This window comes from Pleurodeles waltl, chromosome 7 (genome assembly GCF_031143425.1).
Source record: "Pleurodeles waltl isolate 20211129_DDA chromosome 7, aPleWal1.hap1.20221129, whole genome shotgun sequence".
NCBI classification, from domain to species: Eukaryota; Metazoa; Chordata; class Amphibia; order Caudata; family Salamandridae; genus Pleurodeles; species Pleurodeles waltl.
This window is the reverse complement of record NC_090446.1, coordinates 1,195,861,680-1,195,877,440: the sequence shown is the minus strand read 5'-3', so window position 1 is coordinate 1,195,877,440 and position 15,761 is coordinate 1,195,861,680. Positions and strand designations below refer to the sequence as shown.

Sequence of the window (15,761 nt, the reverse complement as noted above, 5' to 3'; positions counted from 1 at the left end):
TCTCTAGAGGGATGACCCCTAACCCCCCCAAACAGATAGGTCAACTACCAGTTAGCAGAACTGAGTTCCTCCCACATTTGGCACTGCTCAGAGCTTGACAGTCCATTCCTCTCAGCCCCCTTAGATACCTTGGGTTTAATTGGTTCCCAAAGTACAGATGGGTGAAAAAAGTTCTTAAAGGTTTCCATAGCAGCAGTCTTGAGCAGGCTGACGATGCACGGTTGTCCGCATTGGTACCAGCCACCTGCTACGCAGTTCTGAATTCTTAGCCAATGATTCTCCTTCTCCTGCCTCCCTCCTCTACTCCTGCACAAGCGGATCACATATCAGTAGACTTACTATGCCTCAACCTATTTACAGTCACGTGTCAGGTGTGTGCACCGTTTGCTTTTGAATCCATAACCACTTTACTTTGTTGTCTGCACGGCTGTACCTCTACAAGTGGGTCAGGTAGGGTAGGTGTAGTCACAGCTACCTCCTACAGGGATAAAGCCAGCTGTGGAGGCAGATGACCTATAGCCGTCCCTGCAGATGGAGTGCTGTGGCAAGCAGACCACAGCAGGCCAAAAAAGTCCAGCCACTCTTGAGGGAAGATTCAGGCATTGGACAAAAGGTTCATGGATAGCCACTGATCCAGATGAGGAAAACTACTGCTGCAGTCCTGCTGGTAATCCGAACAGATATTCACAAGAGTCCTCAGAACAAGGCTCCTCTATCCGTGCATATGTCCTAGGTGACAGTCATCACGACTGACGCTTTATTGCTAAGAAAGTACTAAAGATGCTGAGCTCAGCAGGAGGAGGGCCCACCAGCAGGGGTTTCTACATGTTATCAGGAGGGTCATTCACAATGGGATTCAATCAAGCTCTAGCACACGTTCCCATTTACTTTCCAAGCACAAAAGATTGAGGCTTATCCTGATACCAGTTGATCTCAGACCAAGAAGTAAATTAGCCGTATTACTCACCCACCCAAACATTGAGGTGGACTTCAGGTGCCCTTACTGCTGTAAACACAACCAGAGCTTCCCTGAATCCTTGAAGCTTCTCCACTGTGTCCAGGTGCACAATGAGGTCTGTGCTGCCTCTGCCTTCAGACCTGCTCTGGGCTGGTGGAGACCATGTCTTTGCCATACATACTGACCAGATGTTCTGAAATGTGGTCGGGAATGATCTTCTTCCCCATTCCTTGCCAAGGATTACTGGGTGCTCGAGTGACCTCTTAAGTGTGTCTGGAAGCTAGCCCTTTCGTCCACTCCATTCCTGGAATTCATTCAGTGCGCTTCAAATTGACTGTTTACACTCTACGTCACATTTTTACAAATCTGCCTTACCATCACACACAAAACTCCCAAATGTGTCTTCTTTAACCTTACCACTCTTAATCTCCTGGCGGTGTTCTACAGTCTCAAGGCCAACCCCCCACCTGTTTGTATCCCCCAAGGCTTCCTACTGGGTTCTCTTCTCTCTGACCCCCTCCCTTGGATCATTATTTTCTCCTTCAGTTTCTCCTATCATCTAAACATGAACAATAGCAAAGTCACTCTGCTGCAGCTAAGAATTTTTGCTTCCCAGCTGCCTCAGCCGATATTTAACTTTCTTCTTCTACTAAGTTGTGCCCCTGGCAGGTTTACACTCATTCAGTGGCCAGAAATTAAGAGGTTCAATTGAACTTTAACACTAGATGAATCACTTATACAGTGAACAGATTACACTTCTCAGTATCCCAGCTTTCTCTTGTCAGACAGTGAGATAAATTCCACCTTATCGGTAGTTAGTACTTTCTTTTGGACCACATGTCATGTTACACCCCTTAAGCTGGCAAGGAATCATATGGCAGAGCTGGCGGGGTTGCACGGTGGTTGTGGTGAAATAGCTCAACTGGTATCCTAGTAGCTTGGGGGCAAAGGACGAGTCTTGGAAAAGTTGGCAGCCACAGAACGTTTCTGCTGTCATAGTACTTGCAGGACCCTTGATGACAGGAGGGAACCAGATGCAACGTTAGGCAAAACAGAAACAACAAGCTTGGGTGCACCTAAGCTCTAGTGATCTCAGGTGGAGATGTCAAAGCAAGACTGCTGGTAGGGTTCCTGTAAGTTCCAGGGGAGAAAAACCCATGGAAAACAGCAATACAGAAGACTGGCTGCAGGAACACTTTGGTGCTGTGTGCATGGTGAAGGCCTTGTGTTAGGCCTGTCAGCCTTAGGGTGGCCTTTCCCCAAACATTTTGCCTTCACCCTCCTATTTTTCTGAATTCGTTTTTGCTGGCGTTAGGTCTCTGTGCACTTTACCCCCGCTAACTAGTGCTAAAGTGCTTGTGTTTACTCCCTAAAACATGGTAAAATTGGCTTACACCCAAATGATACATTTAATTTACCTTCAATTCCCTAGTAAATTTGTACTACCTGTACTCATAGCCTGCAGATTAAATGCTACTGGTTGGCCCGCAGCACTTGTTGTGCCACCCACTTAAGAATCCCTTGTTAACATGTCTCAGGCCTGCTATTGCAGTCTGTGTGTGCAGTCTTAAACTGCCATTTTGACCTTGGAAAAGAAACCTTTTGCCAGGCCTAAACGTTCCTTTTTAATACATATGTCACCCCTATGGTGGGCCCTAAACAGCCCCTGTACAGGTTGCAATGTATTTAAAAAGGTTGGACATGTATTTTTAACTTTTGCTTGTCTTGGTAGTGAAAAAATCCCTTTTCACTACTGCAAAGCTTACCTCTTTCTGTAGAATAACATTGGGTTACATTATTACATTTAGAATACAGAGTTTGGTCACTAAGGAGCTGTAATTTAAGACCCTCTTTAATGGTAAAGTTAGATTTTAAGTCACAATTCTGAAATGCCACTTGTAGAAAGTTGGAATTTTCTTGTCCTAACCATTTGGTGCCTGCAGATTGTATCTTGAGTCACATGACTAGGTGCAGTTGGCAGTTGTGTATTACTCCCAGTTAGTGAGGCAAAGGGGGAATTAATTGGTGTTGGCAGAATGGGACATCTCTGTCAGGGCGAACAGAGGAGCTGTCAACTACCATGCTTGCATATCACGAAGGCTCTGCCTCAACACACTCACAAACAAAGGGTTTTCACAATAGTCTTTGGTCTACCCAGACAAGCGGAGGAAGGAAATTCCAGACCACTGTAGGGGAGGACTCTAGAAGCTTCTCCCACTTCAAAGCTGGACCCTCAGACCCAACTCTTCCGATCATCTCTCGACCCTTGGCCAGAGAGAAGGACTGCTTAGCTTTGAAGTCCACCCTGCTTACCTGCTTGCTTATCAAGGCCTGCTGTTGCTGTACTAGGACTTTTCTGCTGCTTTAAGCTGTCCTACTGAATACAGGATTCCAAGGGTCATTCATCTGGCCCACTGTTACAGCCACAGGGATATAACAGGCTTCTTCGACGTCAATATAACTTCACAGATCTCGATGCAGCACCGCACAGCTCACAACTAATTCTGGCCCAGCATAACGCAGCTCATCACGGACATATCTCAGTGCAAGTCCTCATAGGCTTCCTTGACGACGACTCAGGAGATTGCAGAACAAGCTCCCGTTGACGGCTTGACTCCGCCACTGCGCAACGCATCTCTTCATTAACTGCTCCCCAACTTATTGCTGTTTTGAGCATTTCCTCATCAAGAGCTCATCCATCCCACCGCTGCGCATCACATCTCGATACTGGACCTCGCATCGCAGCTCCTTGTCAAAGGGTCCATGCTGGCCGTGCAGTGCGACACAAGGACTTCGTATCTGGACGCTAAGGCCAGAAGGTATTTTCCCGCCAGCTCAACTCAGTCCTCTATCCAGCCTGCGCTCCATCACGGTCGGCCTGAACTTGTAACTTGGATCTGGTCTACTGTGACCAGATAATCACAATTGGTGTTTTTTGCTTCTTAGCGCTTGATAGTCACAACATGTATAGACTGCATGTCTTTGTTTCTGCCAATTTGATTTTTGTCATTCTTGTGTCAAACAATTTATTTAAAATGAATCTATTTTTCTGTGTTGGTGTGGGATTCTTCTTGTGTTGTGTTTCTACTTTATTGGTGCTTCTGTGCTGCATAAATGCTACCAGAAGGTTAAGCACAGGTTAATTTAGTGACTTTAGTGGTCCACCCACACATGGATTGTGACTGTTGTTTGTGCAGGGTTCCCACCCCACTCAACCAACAAACAATTTCTCACACCTTGCAGTGCTTGATTGCTTGATTTTCCATGTAGTGAATTATTGCCCTCTTTTGCCTGGCTTCCCTCCAAAACACAGAAAATGTGATTTGCTGACCATTGCTAGTGGCCTACTCAAATCAATGGGTCAAGCCCAGTAACCCTGGGACCTCAGTATGTCATTTTGTAACAACAAAAGCAAGCCTTTGATTCACTTTGGCTGTCTCCCGTGCTGTGATTAATTTTGAGTCCATTGGTGGCCTATGGATAGAGTTAAAGCGATTACACCTCACATCCAGTGCAAAGGAAAAAAAAAGGTTGATTTTCACGAGCAGAGAGGATGTTAGAGTAACACCATCTTCTGTATGCGTACTTGTTGGAAACTAGTGGGATTCATTTGATGAATCTTTGCCGTTAAATTGAATTTTCATGGTGACCTCGGGCACCTTTGGTGACTATATACAATATGACACAGTAAGGAGTCCACGCTTGTTAGGACACAGATTTTTGATGGGTGCTTCCTACAACATTATCTCGTCCAGATGATGACCCATTTTGAATCAACTTTATAGGTTGGGTCAAAACGTCAACAAATTTTAAGTAGATTCTAGATACCTAGATTTAGGTGTTGTATAGAACACTACAAGATCTTTTAGCCACATTTGTACATTGTGTTTTAGATAACACTGGTGCACTTTTAAATTCACTTTAATCACCTGCATTGCGCCATCACTTATGAAGAGCAACTAAACTGAAATATTGAAGAATTGGGGATTGTTTTGATTTTGGCAATTTCAAAATATTTTTGTTGAATAAAATGTTTTAGGTAATAAAACAAATCCTTACCGATTTGGAGTGTTTTTGAATTAAGTAACCACTGCCGTGGAAGTTAAGGCCTACACTTCCCCCATGGCTAGTGGCCTGCAGCCCAGGAGTAGTGAACCCATTGTTGTGCCTCGGGTTTAAGTAGTATCTTGCTGTACATGACTCATGGGCTTTTACCTTGAGTAATGTATAGTAGTATATGCTTCATGTGTTTTATTTTAGGTTATGCTAGTTATATGGTTGTTTAGATGTATTTGTTAATCTTTACTGGGGAAAGTTCTGGAATATTGAAGGGAGAACAAATATAAAGAAGTACCATCATGGAAGATTAGGGCAAGCTTTGCTCTGCTGTTGCAAATGAAGGGCTGAGTTCAATCTCCTTGTGTCACTTATTTCTTCATAATACACAGGTTGGCCCAAACCCACAGTCTCACCATGGTCTTCTGGTCTTCTCCCAAATGGACAGACTGCACATAGAACCCTAGGAATAGAACTGTACAGTGTTTAACACCACAGTCTGTTGTGAACAGACCCAATAGGACACTAGTTGTCTCACAGACTCCAGCTGACTTCCTCTGGCATAGGAGATGTCTTGGGGATAGCCTGCAGCATGCCCGAAACAAAACAGGCCAGGTGTGCCCCATAGATGCAACCCACATTATCAGGGAAACCTCCCAGTTTCCTTTGTAGGTCAATCTGCTTTTGAACATACCTTCGATGCACTGGTTGATATAAGCATTGAGGTATTCTGCTAGCGTTGCGGTTTTTCATAAGCTGCAAGGCTCTACCTTTAAAGATAAATCTAGGCCCCATGTCTAAAGTGTCAGAATGTTAGACACAAATTCAAAACCCTAGCGCAGAGTTTCGTAGAGGTCAGAAATGTAGACCTGTGTTAGGATTGACTCTTGGTTTCTCAGAATGGGCTATTCTTTATGGCATGATGCATACCATCACAATGTTTGTGTTTTTTGAACTACACGAAAGCCATGACCACACAGAAGCATTCCCATACATATATCTGGATGTATGAGCCACATTAGAGCATGCATACTTAATATCTCAGTTGTCCAGTGGAGACTAGATTATGTCCAATTACAATGTCAGCATCCCAAGGGTTACTTTTGTGTTCACCGGAAGGCATTTGCAGTTCGGACTGGGATGCAGTTTTCCATCATATAATGCAATAAGACTATCTGCACGAGAAAGACACGTTTTAAGAATTACCCCTAATAGGGTGCATGAAGTCTGTTTATTTCTTTAAAGTGTTGGTTTGCTGATTAGTTCCCATATACAGCAACTCTTCATCTCCACAAAACAGTAGCTGCCTCGAAGAGACAACATTTTTATTTGTCTTGAACCATAACTACCATAGCATTTCACGTTTCCTTTCTGACAAAAAAAAAACTTGCACTTAGACCTTGTTATTACTATAAACCTTATTTGTCCATGGTGTACACAACGGCGGGATCACCCAGGCGTAGGTCTTCAAGGTTTTGTCACATGAACGATGCAGTAAGAACCTATTAGTTATCATCCTCCAAGCCTTCAACCTAACAATTGCAAACTTCCTTTAACGGTTATGGCTTGTACTTGCTTCCTGGTACTTGCTTCAAAACTAGCTTGAATATCCCACTTTTAAGGTAAAGTTAGAATAAGCTTCCTGTTCTACAGAACTCATGCTAGCACTAGACAGAAAATGTCAGCCCCTTGGTCACTTTGGGTCATTCCCATTCAACTATTATTTGTTTTCAGTGTCTTTCACATTTAGATCAGCCCACAAAAGAACTGAGCTATTAAATATTTTGTCAACTGGCAAAAAGCCTGGCCTGTGGTAACTGTACACAACACTGTGCAGCAGGAGCCAGCAGCACACCACACCCTGTGCCTCAGATGCTTCCAGCAAAAGTAGTCTGCCTCTGGAACTCATGCCTCTGTTAAGCCTGACAAGCTGCAACCATAACAAACCCACATGCACATTTAAATGGGAGAGGTGGGATGCAGAAACTGGACAGTGCAATTAACACTGGGGATGGCCGGGTAGCTCAAGTGCGACATATACATTTTTTCATTGTCTAATAACCCTCTCTTTTTGTTCTAAGGGTGCCTAAGGTTTGCAAGCCTTGTAAACCAGGTCAGTGGGGCTTGCTTATGGGCCTACCTGGTAGCTTTGCAGTTGAGACATGGGGCAGGTAGCCAGGAGAAAGGGATATTACCTTTGCATGGAAGGTCCAGAATGATCTTGTGAACAAAGGCATTTTTGAGTATAATTAGAAGGGGCCTGCTCCCCTCAGAGAGCAATTTGGAACTGGGACCAAACCTCTGTCAGGAGGACTGCTGGACTACGCAAAGGACTTATATGGACTGCTCTGCTTTTGTTGCCCTGCTTCCTGATATCTGCTGGGTGGCGCAAAGGACTCATCTGGATTTCTCTTCTGTGTGTTACCCTGCCTACAGCTGCCTGCTTTGTGTTACCCCAAGTGTTCTCCCAGGGGCCCAGCACGTTGTGTGCATCGGTTGCTGCCCCTTGTCCTTCCATTATAGTGCTTTATTCCTCACCCTCCAGGTGCAGGCTTGTTCTGGGGACTGCAGCAAGGCATGCACTGAACACCTCAACTTTCCCCTAGCAAGTGGAGAGCGTTTTCTCTTTTGATTTATGTGCCTTATAATCCTCCCGCATGGGCAGGGTGCGTGTGGAGCATGTCCCATTTGGCAAGGAGAGGTCACCGTGATCAGCGTGCACTGGGCATTTCTTTTCCAGGCACCAGGAGCATGTATTAGGTGCTCCTGTGCAAGTGTGCTGGTCGAAGTACACAGATCTGGCAGAGTGGCCCTTGTTGCTCCATTTTCCTGGTTCCTTTAAGGGAGACTGCTCTTCTCAGATCAACTGCGGCAGAACCCTGAGTGAGGAACGCACCCCACCTTTTCCTCCCAAGGGGAAAGTCACCAAGCATGAGAGGAATCCCAAGAGGAGGGATGAGGGGGTGAGGATGGAGCAGAAGAACTTCATTGATGTCAGCCAGCGGGCAGAGCTTGACAGTCCAAGGAAGACACCTCTAACCACTGCAGACTGTCCCAGAGCCCCACACGTTCAGCAGAGAATGCTGCGTCCGGTCAAAAGAGACCATGGGGCGCCCACACAGGTACTGGGATTGGCATCTGCATGGCATGGCTGCGGGCAGCTACCCTCTAGAGCTGACCATAGAGATCGAATGCAGGTACTGACCACAGGCTCCCGTATTGGCCCAATGTGTGGCTCCCTTTAGTCTTTGTGCACCTTGGAGCCATTCGTTTGATCATTGCCATACGGGGGGGACTTCGACAGGGGCCCCTCCCACGCGCAGCGTAAGATTACTGCCTAAAGCTGCCTTATGTGGCAAAACTGTAGACCCTTACAAAGGGGCTAAAGTGAGTACAGGTGTCCTTGAGAACTACATCCTTCTGAAAGTGAATGCTTCGTGTTACGGTACATCTACCGGAATAGGAGATACTCTGGCAATACCGGGAGTGGGTAACCAACATTTATTGGATGTACCTGTCCCTCATTCTAATTAGTGCTCTTTAAATACCGTAGAAAAGTTGGATATGAGCCGAGGCCTGCTATGCTCTATGGTTCTTTGATGACTCACGTATTTGCTTTTTCTAACCAATCTGCTGTTTTACATGATGAGATATATGTTGTGTGCCGCTCTTGGACATTCGGGAGACGGGGCTCTATTTCAGTAATTACACGGTTATGGGTATTATGATCCAGGTGTTCTATTAAATGAGTTTGCCTCACCTATGTGGATTATGTATTTCATCCCTTGTTACAGCCTTAGACTTATTACAGTATGTGCAAAGTGACCACAGAACGTATAAATAGTCACTCAGATTTATATTACACCCAATATACAATATATTAACATATAACCCTGTGTGGAGTCTTATTTGTGGTGTATTCTATTGTGTCACTGGTGTGCGTGTGTTGCACAAACGCTTTACACATGACCTCTGGTGATAAGCATGACTGTTCTGTGCCAAGCTACTGCGGGTGAGCATAGGTTATCTTTGGTGTGTAACTTACTCACCCTGTCTAGAGTACTGGTTTCTGCCTGGCTGAGGTGTACGCCCTAGCCAACCAGAAACCCCATTTCTAACAGTCTCTTAGCAGGAATGATAATATTTCAATGAGCTTTAAATGACTGCACTGGCTTACTGTGAAGAAACAAAGTACATTCCAATTATTCCCCTGATCTATCAGTGCGTCAGAGGGCCACCCAGAGGATCCCTTGCAGGAGAAGATAGTCCTATATACCCCAGAAAGAACACTAAGGTCTGGCGAATCTAGAAGTACGAGCACTCACTTTAGATGGAAACAGGATCAAAGAATTGCCACTGTCAATCCAAAAAGTATAAACCCAACCATTAGAGGCCAATATGAAAGCCCATCTCCTCAGCTTCATGAAGGCAGTTTAAATATACTTGTTTTGCCTAAATCACTGTCATATGTGTACAAGAGAACCTTTTGCCGATTATCAAAGAGACATGCTTTAACATTATGAGCCTGGCTCTTTGAGGCTGTTCAGTTTGCAGTGTGTGCCTTATAAATAAAATGAACATATAAACACAGAGACAGAGAGATCTATAGATTTCTTACCTAAATTGGATATTACCAGGTATCCATATAGCTCCACAGACTTCAGATATCCACACATGGGTTGACGCACAGATAGCCATGAAGACAATGATATCCCTTTCACGGCAAACCAGCACACTCTATTGCCTTCTCACCTCAGTTGGTAAAAGACACACAGGTAGCAATGTCTTACTATTTCTTACCTGCGTTGGGTTACTGAAATCCCCCTCTGGGAAAGAGCCTTCCTATTCGCCAGCTGCAAGAGCCAGATTTCCTTGTGTGAGAAGAGCCGGATGTGGAATGCCTTTTCCAGAAGTTTATCTGCAGGAATGTGCTGTGCAATGCTCTGGACAAAATTCTGCAAGTCCTGCTTGACATCAGTGATCTCTGCTTCTCTCTCGGTGGTGAAATACCTGTATTGCTTTAGCAAGGCCAGGGCCACACGGTACAGCACTTTGGAGCCCTCCAGTAGGTAGCAATCGAATACCCTGATGGCGTACCCAAAAGGAAGGTCACCAAAGATCCACATTACCCATTCAGAATAGACTTCAAAGAAGTTTTCAGACGTGGTAGCAATCAGCCTGTGGCCGGCCTGGCAATGCTTCTTGGCTAAGTCACCAAAAGTCATGCAGGAGGCCTCGTAGGCCAGGAGACTTTGGTCAATGTAGCATTTCTGTGTGTCCAGGCATGTAATCAGACGACAAACTTGCTCAAAGCACTCCGGTTCACCTGGGCTGTAGTGGAGCAGCAAAGCCACTACCACTGGCAGGATCGGACTATAAGTGATGTCAGGGAATTGGTTGCCGATGCATATAAGGATCTTTTGGACGGCAGTTACACCTTGCGCACTAAGACAGTATGTGGGCATCACAATCTCATCTAGGAAGTCTGGCAATGGGTGAGAACTTACGCTTCTGTTGCTGAACAATTTTTCTGATATGTCCTGGTATACCAAGGCATCTGGGGTGACAACGCGGCAATTGATGGCCTTGATTATCTGGCCATAGGCCCGAGCTCTCATGTTATGGCTATGAGAGAAATGTCCACCCCTGGCCATTTTCTTCAGCTCTTTGAGGTTCTGGGGCAGTTCGTTTCCATGCTGGCAATGGTCTGTACTGAAGTCGGGCATTTTATTCCAGTCTACAAACTGTCCACATTCCACCTCAGAAGATGTATCGATCTGCCATATTCCTGTCTCTGGAGTAATCAGGAGTGGGACATCAGGAGAAGAGCTCGTCTCTAGCAAATAAGAAGACATGGACTGTTACTGGATGCACCAACTATTGACAATATTAAGAAAGACTGAGAAGAGTTAAACAGGATTTTGTCTATACAGATGTTGTCAAGTTCCAGCATCTCAGACCCCCAGACGGTATGTGAAGCATGGGATGAATCGGAACCAGGTTACACTACAGCATGCAAGAGCCACGAAGACACCAACTGGATTCTACATGTGTAGGCTTAATACAATAAAAACTACTCTGAATTACAAGTAATGTTACACGGCAAAAAAGGAAAGTGAAACAAATGCAGCAACATGGCAGAGAACGAGACAAAGGGGAAATCACGGTTATATCCGTGCAGTGTAAACACTTTATCTGAGTGGTTAGAATAAAATCAAGTGCTACCTCTAACAAAAGTAATGTTATTCATGAAAATTAAAAGTATGCACACATCTATCAAAAATACTCCAGACATCCCAGGGCGCCATCCAACATTCCACGGTGTAACATTACTTTAATTCTTCCGGCCAGGGTGGAAATTCTTTTTATAGCTCTACCAATTACATTCTAATCTGTCCTGCCTAACTCACCCCAGGAAACTGCATTCTCTGTGAAAAGAACACATATTTGGCATATTCTTTTTAGTATTGAGTTGTGTTTTTTAAATTCAAACTCTAGTACACAGAGGTCTGGATATCAGGTAGATGCAACCAATTCCAACGCAACATTCATCTAACTTATATCAAGCGCACTCGTATTTACAAGTAATACTGCAACTGCAAGCCAGAGTTATATGTACATTCAATGCAGCGCGTTTATTTTTACTCTGATTTGTCGGTGCAACGTTACTTTTAATCATGAGTGTTCGTGATTTACTGCAAAACAAATGCTTAAGTGAAGCTTTTACATCGCTTGATCTTCTTTCTTTTTGGAAACCCGAGAGAGATTCTCTGTGATCCCGTCAGGCAGGTAAAAACCAATGCAACTTACCATTCCTGTGTAGGCAATTAGCTTTTCCTGATGCTGTTTAAGGAGGGTTGTAGCTTTAGGATGGTGTTTGGGGTGTGACACCCCCTAATAGATATCCTTTTGGCTGGTAGTTGGGTTTGGAGGCCCCTGGCGAGTCTTATATGTCGGTTTGCCTTGTCATCCTGATTTCACTAAGAAGTTTTAACTTGTGAATTTTTTTAGTTGAGGAAATAAAATCTGTGTAAATCTGAGCCTAAATATATTTAGTGTCAGGGTTGCATCACTTTTTTGAAGTAGCCTGACACAAAATAATTTGAGGTATTTCCAAAGCCACACAAATGTTGATGTGAGTGGCTTTGTAAGAAAAAGAAGCACAATGCAGAGCACTGCGTTGCCTTGTATTATTTTGCATTAGGTTCCATGGATGGTGCACAGGAGTTCCCGTGCTTTCATCCATGAATTTTAACGCAAACCCATATTAGCATAGGTCTAGACTTACAAAGATTTTGCGACTCAGTTGCATCACTTTGACACAGCCCCGACATAAAATCCTTTTTGGTATTTATAAAGCCACACTAGTGTTGATTTGTGTGGCTTTGTAAGAAAAAGTGACGGAGTACACTGTGCTGCCTTGAGTGACTTTGGATCAGGTAGGCATTCCAGGGCTGGTGCATGGACGTTTCTATGCATCCATCCATGCATTCTAACACAAACCCGTATTTAGGTTTGCGCCAAAATGGTGTGCCTGCCTAAGGCATTCTTCAGCACATATACAAAGAGAAAAATGCCTCCAAGAATAGTTTGTGTGTAGGAAGGTACCCTTTCCTGCACTAAAACTATCCTAACTGTAACACAGACACTCTTGTACTATGGAGCAAGAGTGCCTGTGTTGGTGTGAGGCAGCCCAAAGTGCCCTAGCATATGAGTAGAGCAGATCTGAGCCATTTCTTCTGACAGATCATGCAGTTCTGTTCTCTTCAGGTGATGCAACAGAGCAACTTCACGTCTTTGTAAATATGCCTCTTATTCGCTGTTTATCAAAAAAGTAGCAAATATGCACCCAAAGAAGCACTCCTTGGATGGATGCAAATTTACTACTTTATAGAATTTACAAATATTGGTTTTAGTAGGAATGGAAAGGTACACCACTCCCAGGTTCCCAGGCATACTACTGGCAATCAAGCACCCAAAAGTTGATGGGGTGAATACTCGTAAATAGTCAAACTATTGACAATCCACTGGCTAGCATTCCAAAACACAGTTTTTTGCCCACAGTGCCTCTCTAGACAGGGAGACTAATTTAGGATTTATCAGACGCAGCAGAGGCAGACAGGGTGGAGGAGAATGTGTTGCCTTTACTCCGCCCTCCATATTTAGAGATGCCCAGCAGCCCAGCAGACATCTCAATAAGATGGCAAGAACTGCAGTCATGGTGGTTAATGTTAGTTCAGGAAAAGTTTAACGGACCGCATCAGAGGTCACCCGCTTCGCATGGGAAGCTCAACTTTGAGCACGATTGGAAGAGAAATGCAAAGCATTTCTCTTCCGATTGAGGGTGTCACAGAGACATGAAAGGAAAGGAAAGGCCTTTGCTTTCATGTCTTTATGAGCATCCTGCAGCCTGACTGTAAAGCGATCGGGATTCAGGAATGCCCACTAGACACCAGGGGTTTTGTGTGTTATATTTTTTTTGTATTTATGTATAAGGGGAGTGGCCGCTCCCAAGGGGGACATTTATTATTAGGCCATTTCTGCTCCCCTTGGGGGCAGATCAGCTTATTTCTATTAGGCCGAACCACTTAGGCACCAGGGATTGGTGTGTGTGGGTGTTTTGTTTGAAGGGACAGTCCCCTTAGGTAAGTGCTGCTCCCCATTGGGGCACATTTCTGGCCCCCTTTGGGGCAGATCAGCCTATTTTTGGAAGGCCCATCTGCCCCAGACCAGGGAAGATTTTTTTTTTTTTTAAAGGGTAGGCATATGGCCATACCCCGACCCCAAATAAAGGGGGACAAAGCTGTTCTGCCCACCTGTGGGCAGATGAGACAGTTACCCCGATCCACTCCCCGGGGGGCAGAAAACCTTCTAAATGCCGGGGAATTAAAAAAAAAAAAAAACATAGTGGGGTGGTGGCTACCACCCAGTATCGGCATGGTTATGCCCCCACCCCAACTGAAGGGGGCGGCAGTCTTTTAGCTCTCCCCCCCACACTAAAAGATCTCATCCCAACGGCAAGCAAGAGGACATTTGAATATTTTGGGTTTTGGTTTTACATTTGGGCAATGAGAGCTTGTCTAATTCTCAAATATCGTCCCACTTGGAATGGTGAGGGCTGGACTTTTTGGACTTTGGGACGCTGCCATGTAGAAAAATCTACAAGACCTAGACACATCTGAAAACTAAACATCTGTATGAGTCCAGGGTGGTGTGCTTCACATCCATCACACTATTTTCCTCCCCACAATGCCCTGCAAAGCTCCAACTTTGCTTGAAATCACACATTTTCCCCACATTCTTGTGAGAGAACCTTCCGGAACCTGCAGGAATCCACAAAATTTCTACCACCCAGAATTGTCTCATCTATACCAATAAAAAATCTGCCCCACTTGTCAGCCTAAAAACGTTTTTTCTCAAACTGCCTTTTTGGACCCGCTTTGGTTCCTCCCTCAATTTCAACATGTTTTTGGCTCTTCCCTGTCACAGGCACATGGCCCACCTCCACAAAAGATGTCCTATTTTTATCGGGAGGTTGACGTAGAACGCTGGGTGGTATGAAATTTGTGCCAGTGCGGTGAGCCCACACAGAAATGTGGGAAAATGAAATGTTTTTGCTAAATTTGAGGTTTGCTGAGGATTCTGGGCAAGAAAACACTTGGGGATCCACACAAGTCACACCTCCCTGAACTCTCTCCGGTGTCTAGTTTTCAGAAATGTCTGGGTTTGCTAGGTTTCGCTAGATGGCTGCTGAGCTCAGGACCAAAAACGCAGGTGTGCCCGCAAAAACAAGTATGATTGTATTTGTAGAGTCCATGTAGTGTTTTGGGGCATTTTCTGTCGTGGGCAGTAGGCCTACCCACACAAGTGAGGTACCATTTTTATCTGGAGACTTGGGGGAATGCTGGGTGGAAGGCAGTTTGTGGCTCCCTTCAGATTCCAGAACTATGCAGCACTGAAATGTGAGGAAAAAGTGTTGTTTTGATAATATTTTGGTTTGCTAAGGATTCTGGGTAACAACCTGGTGAGAGTGCCACAAGTTACCCCATCCTGGGTTCCCCTAGGTGTCTAGGTTTCAGAAATGTCCAGGTTTGCTAGGTTTTCCTAGGTGCCGGATGACCTAGAGGCCAAATTCCACAGCTAGGCACTTTGCAAAAAACAGGTCAGTTTTCTTTGGGAAAATGTGATGTGTCCATGTTGGGTTTTGGGGCATTTCCTGTCATGGGCACTAGGCCTACCCACACAAGTGAGGTACAGTTTTTATCAGGAGACTTGGGGGAATGCTGGGTGGAAGGAATTTGGTGGCTTCTCTTAGATTCCAAAACTTTCTGTCACCGAAATGGGAGGAAAAAGTGTTTTTTTGGCCACATTTTGAGGTTTGCAAAGGATTTTGAGTAACAGAACCCGGTGAGATGCCCACAAGTAACTCCATCCTGGATTCCCCTAGTTGTCTAGTTTTAAAAAATGCACAGGTTTGGTAAGTTTCCCTAGGTGCCGGCTGACAGAGAGGCCAAAATCCACAGCTATGCACTTTCCAAAAAACACGTCAGATTTCTATGTAAAAATGTGATGTGTCCATGTTGCGTTTCCTGTCACGAGAATTAGGCCTATCCACACAAGTGAGGTACCTTTTTTTATCGGGAGACTTGGGAGAACACAGAATAGAAGAACAAGTGTTATTTCTCCTTGTCTTTCTATACATTTTGGTTTTCAAATGTAAGACAGTGTGTAAAAAAGACGTCTATTT

The 15,761-nt window shown here is 44.7% G+C and overlaps 1 protein-coding gene across 2 annotated transcripts in view; it reads right to left on the bottom strand.

The window, feature by feature from the left end:
• The window catches only part of LOC138246090 (TBC1 domain family member 24-like), a 67,568-nt gene that overhangs the window by 26,024 nt on the left and 25,783 nt on the right, over nt 1-15,761 (bottom strand). For both annotated transcript variants that reach the window (XM_069200321.1, XM_069200323.1), the window contains exon 2: nt 9,815-10,850. In XM_069200321.1, the coding sequence (XP_069056422.1) occupies nt 9,815-10,850 (1,036 nt within the window). The remainder of the gene's footprint in view (nt 1-9,814; nt 10,851-15,761) is intronic.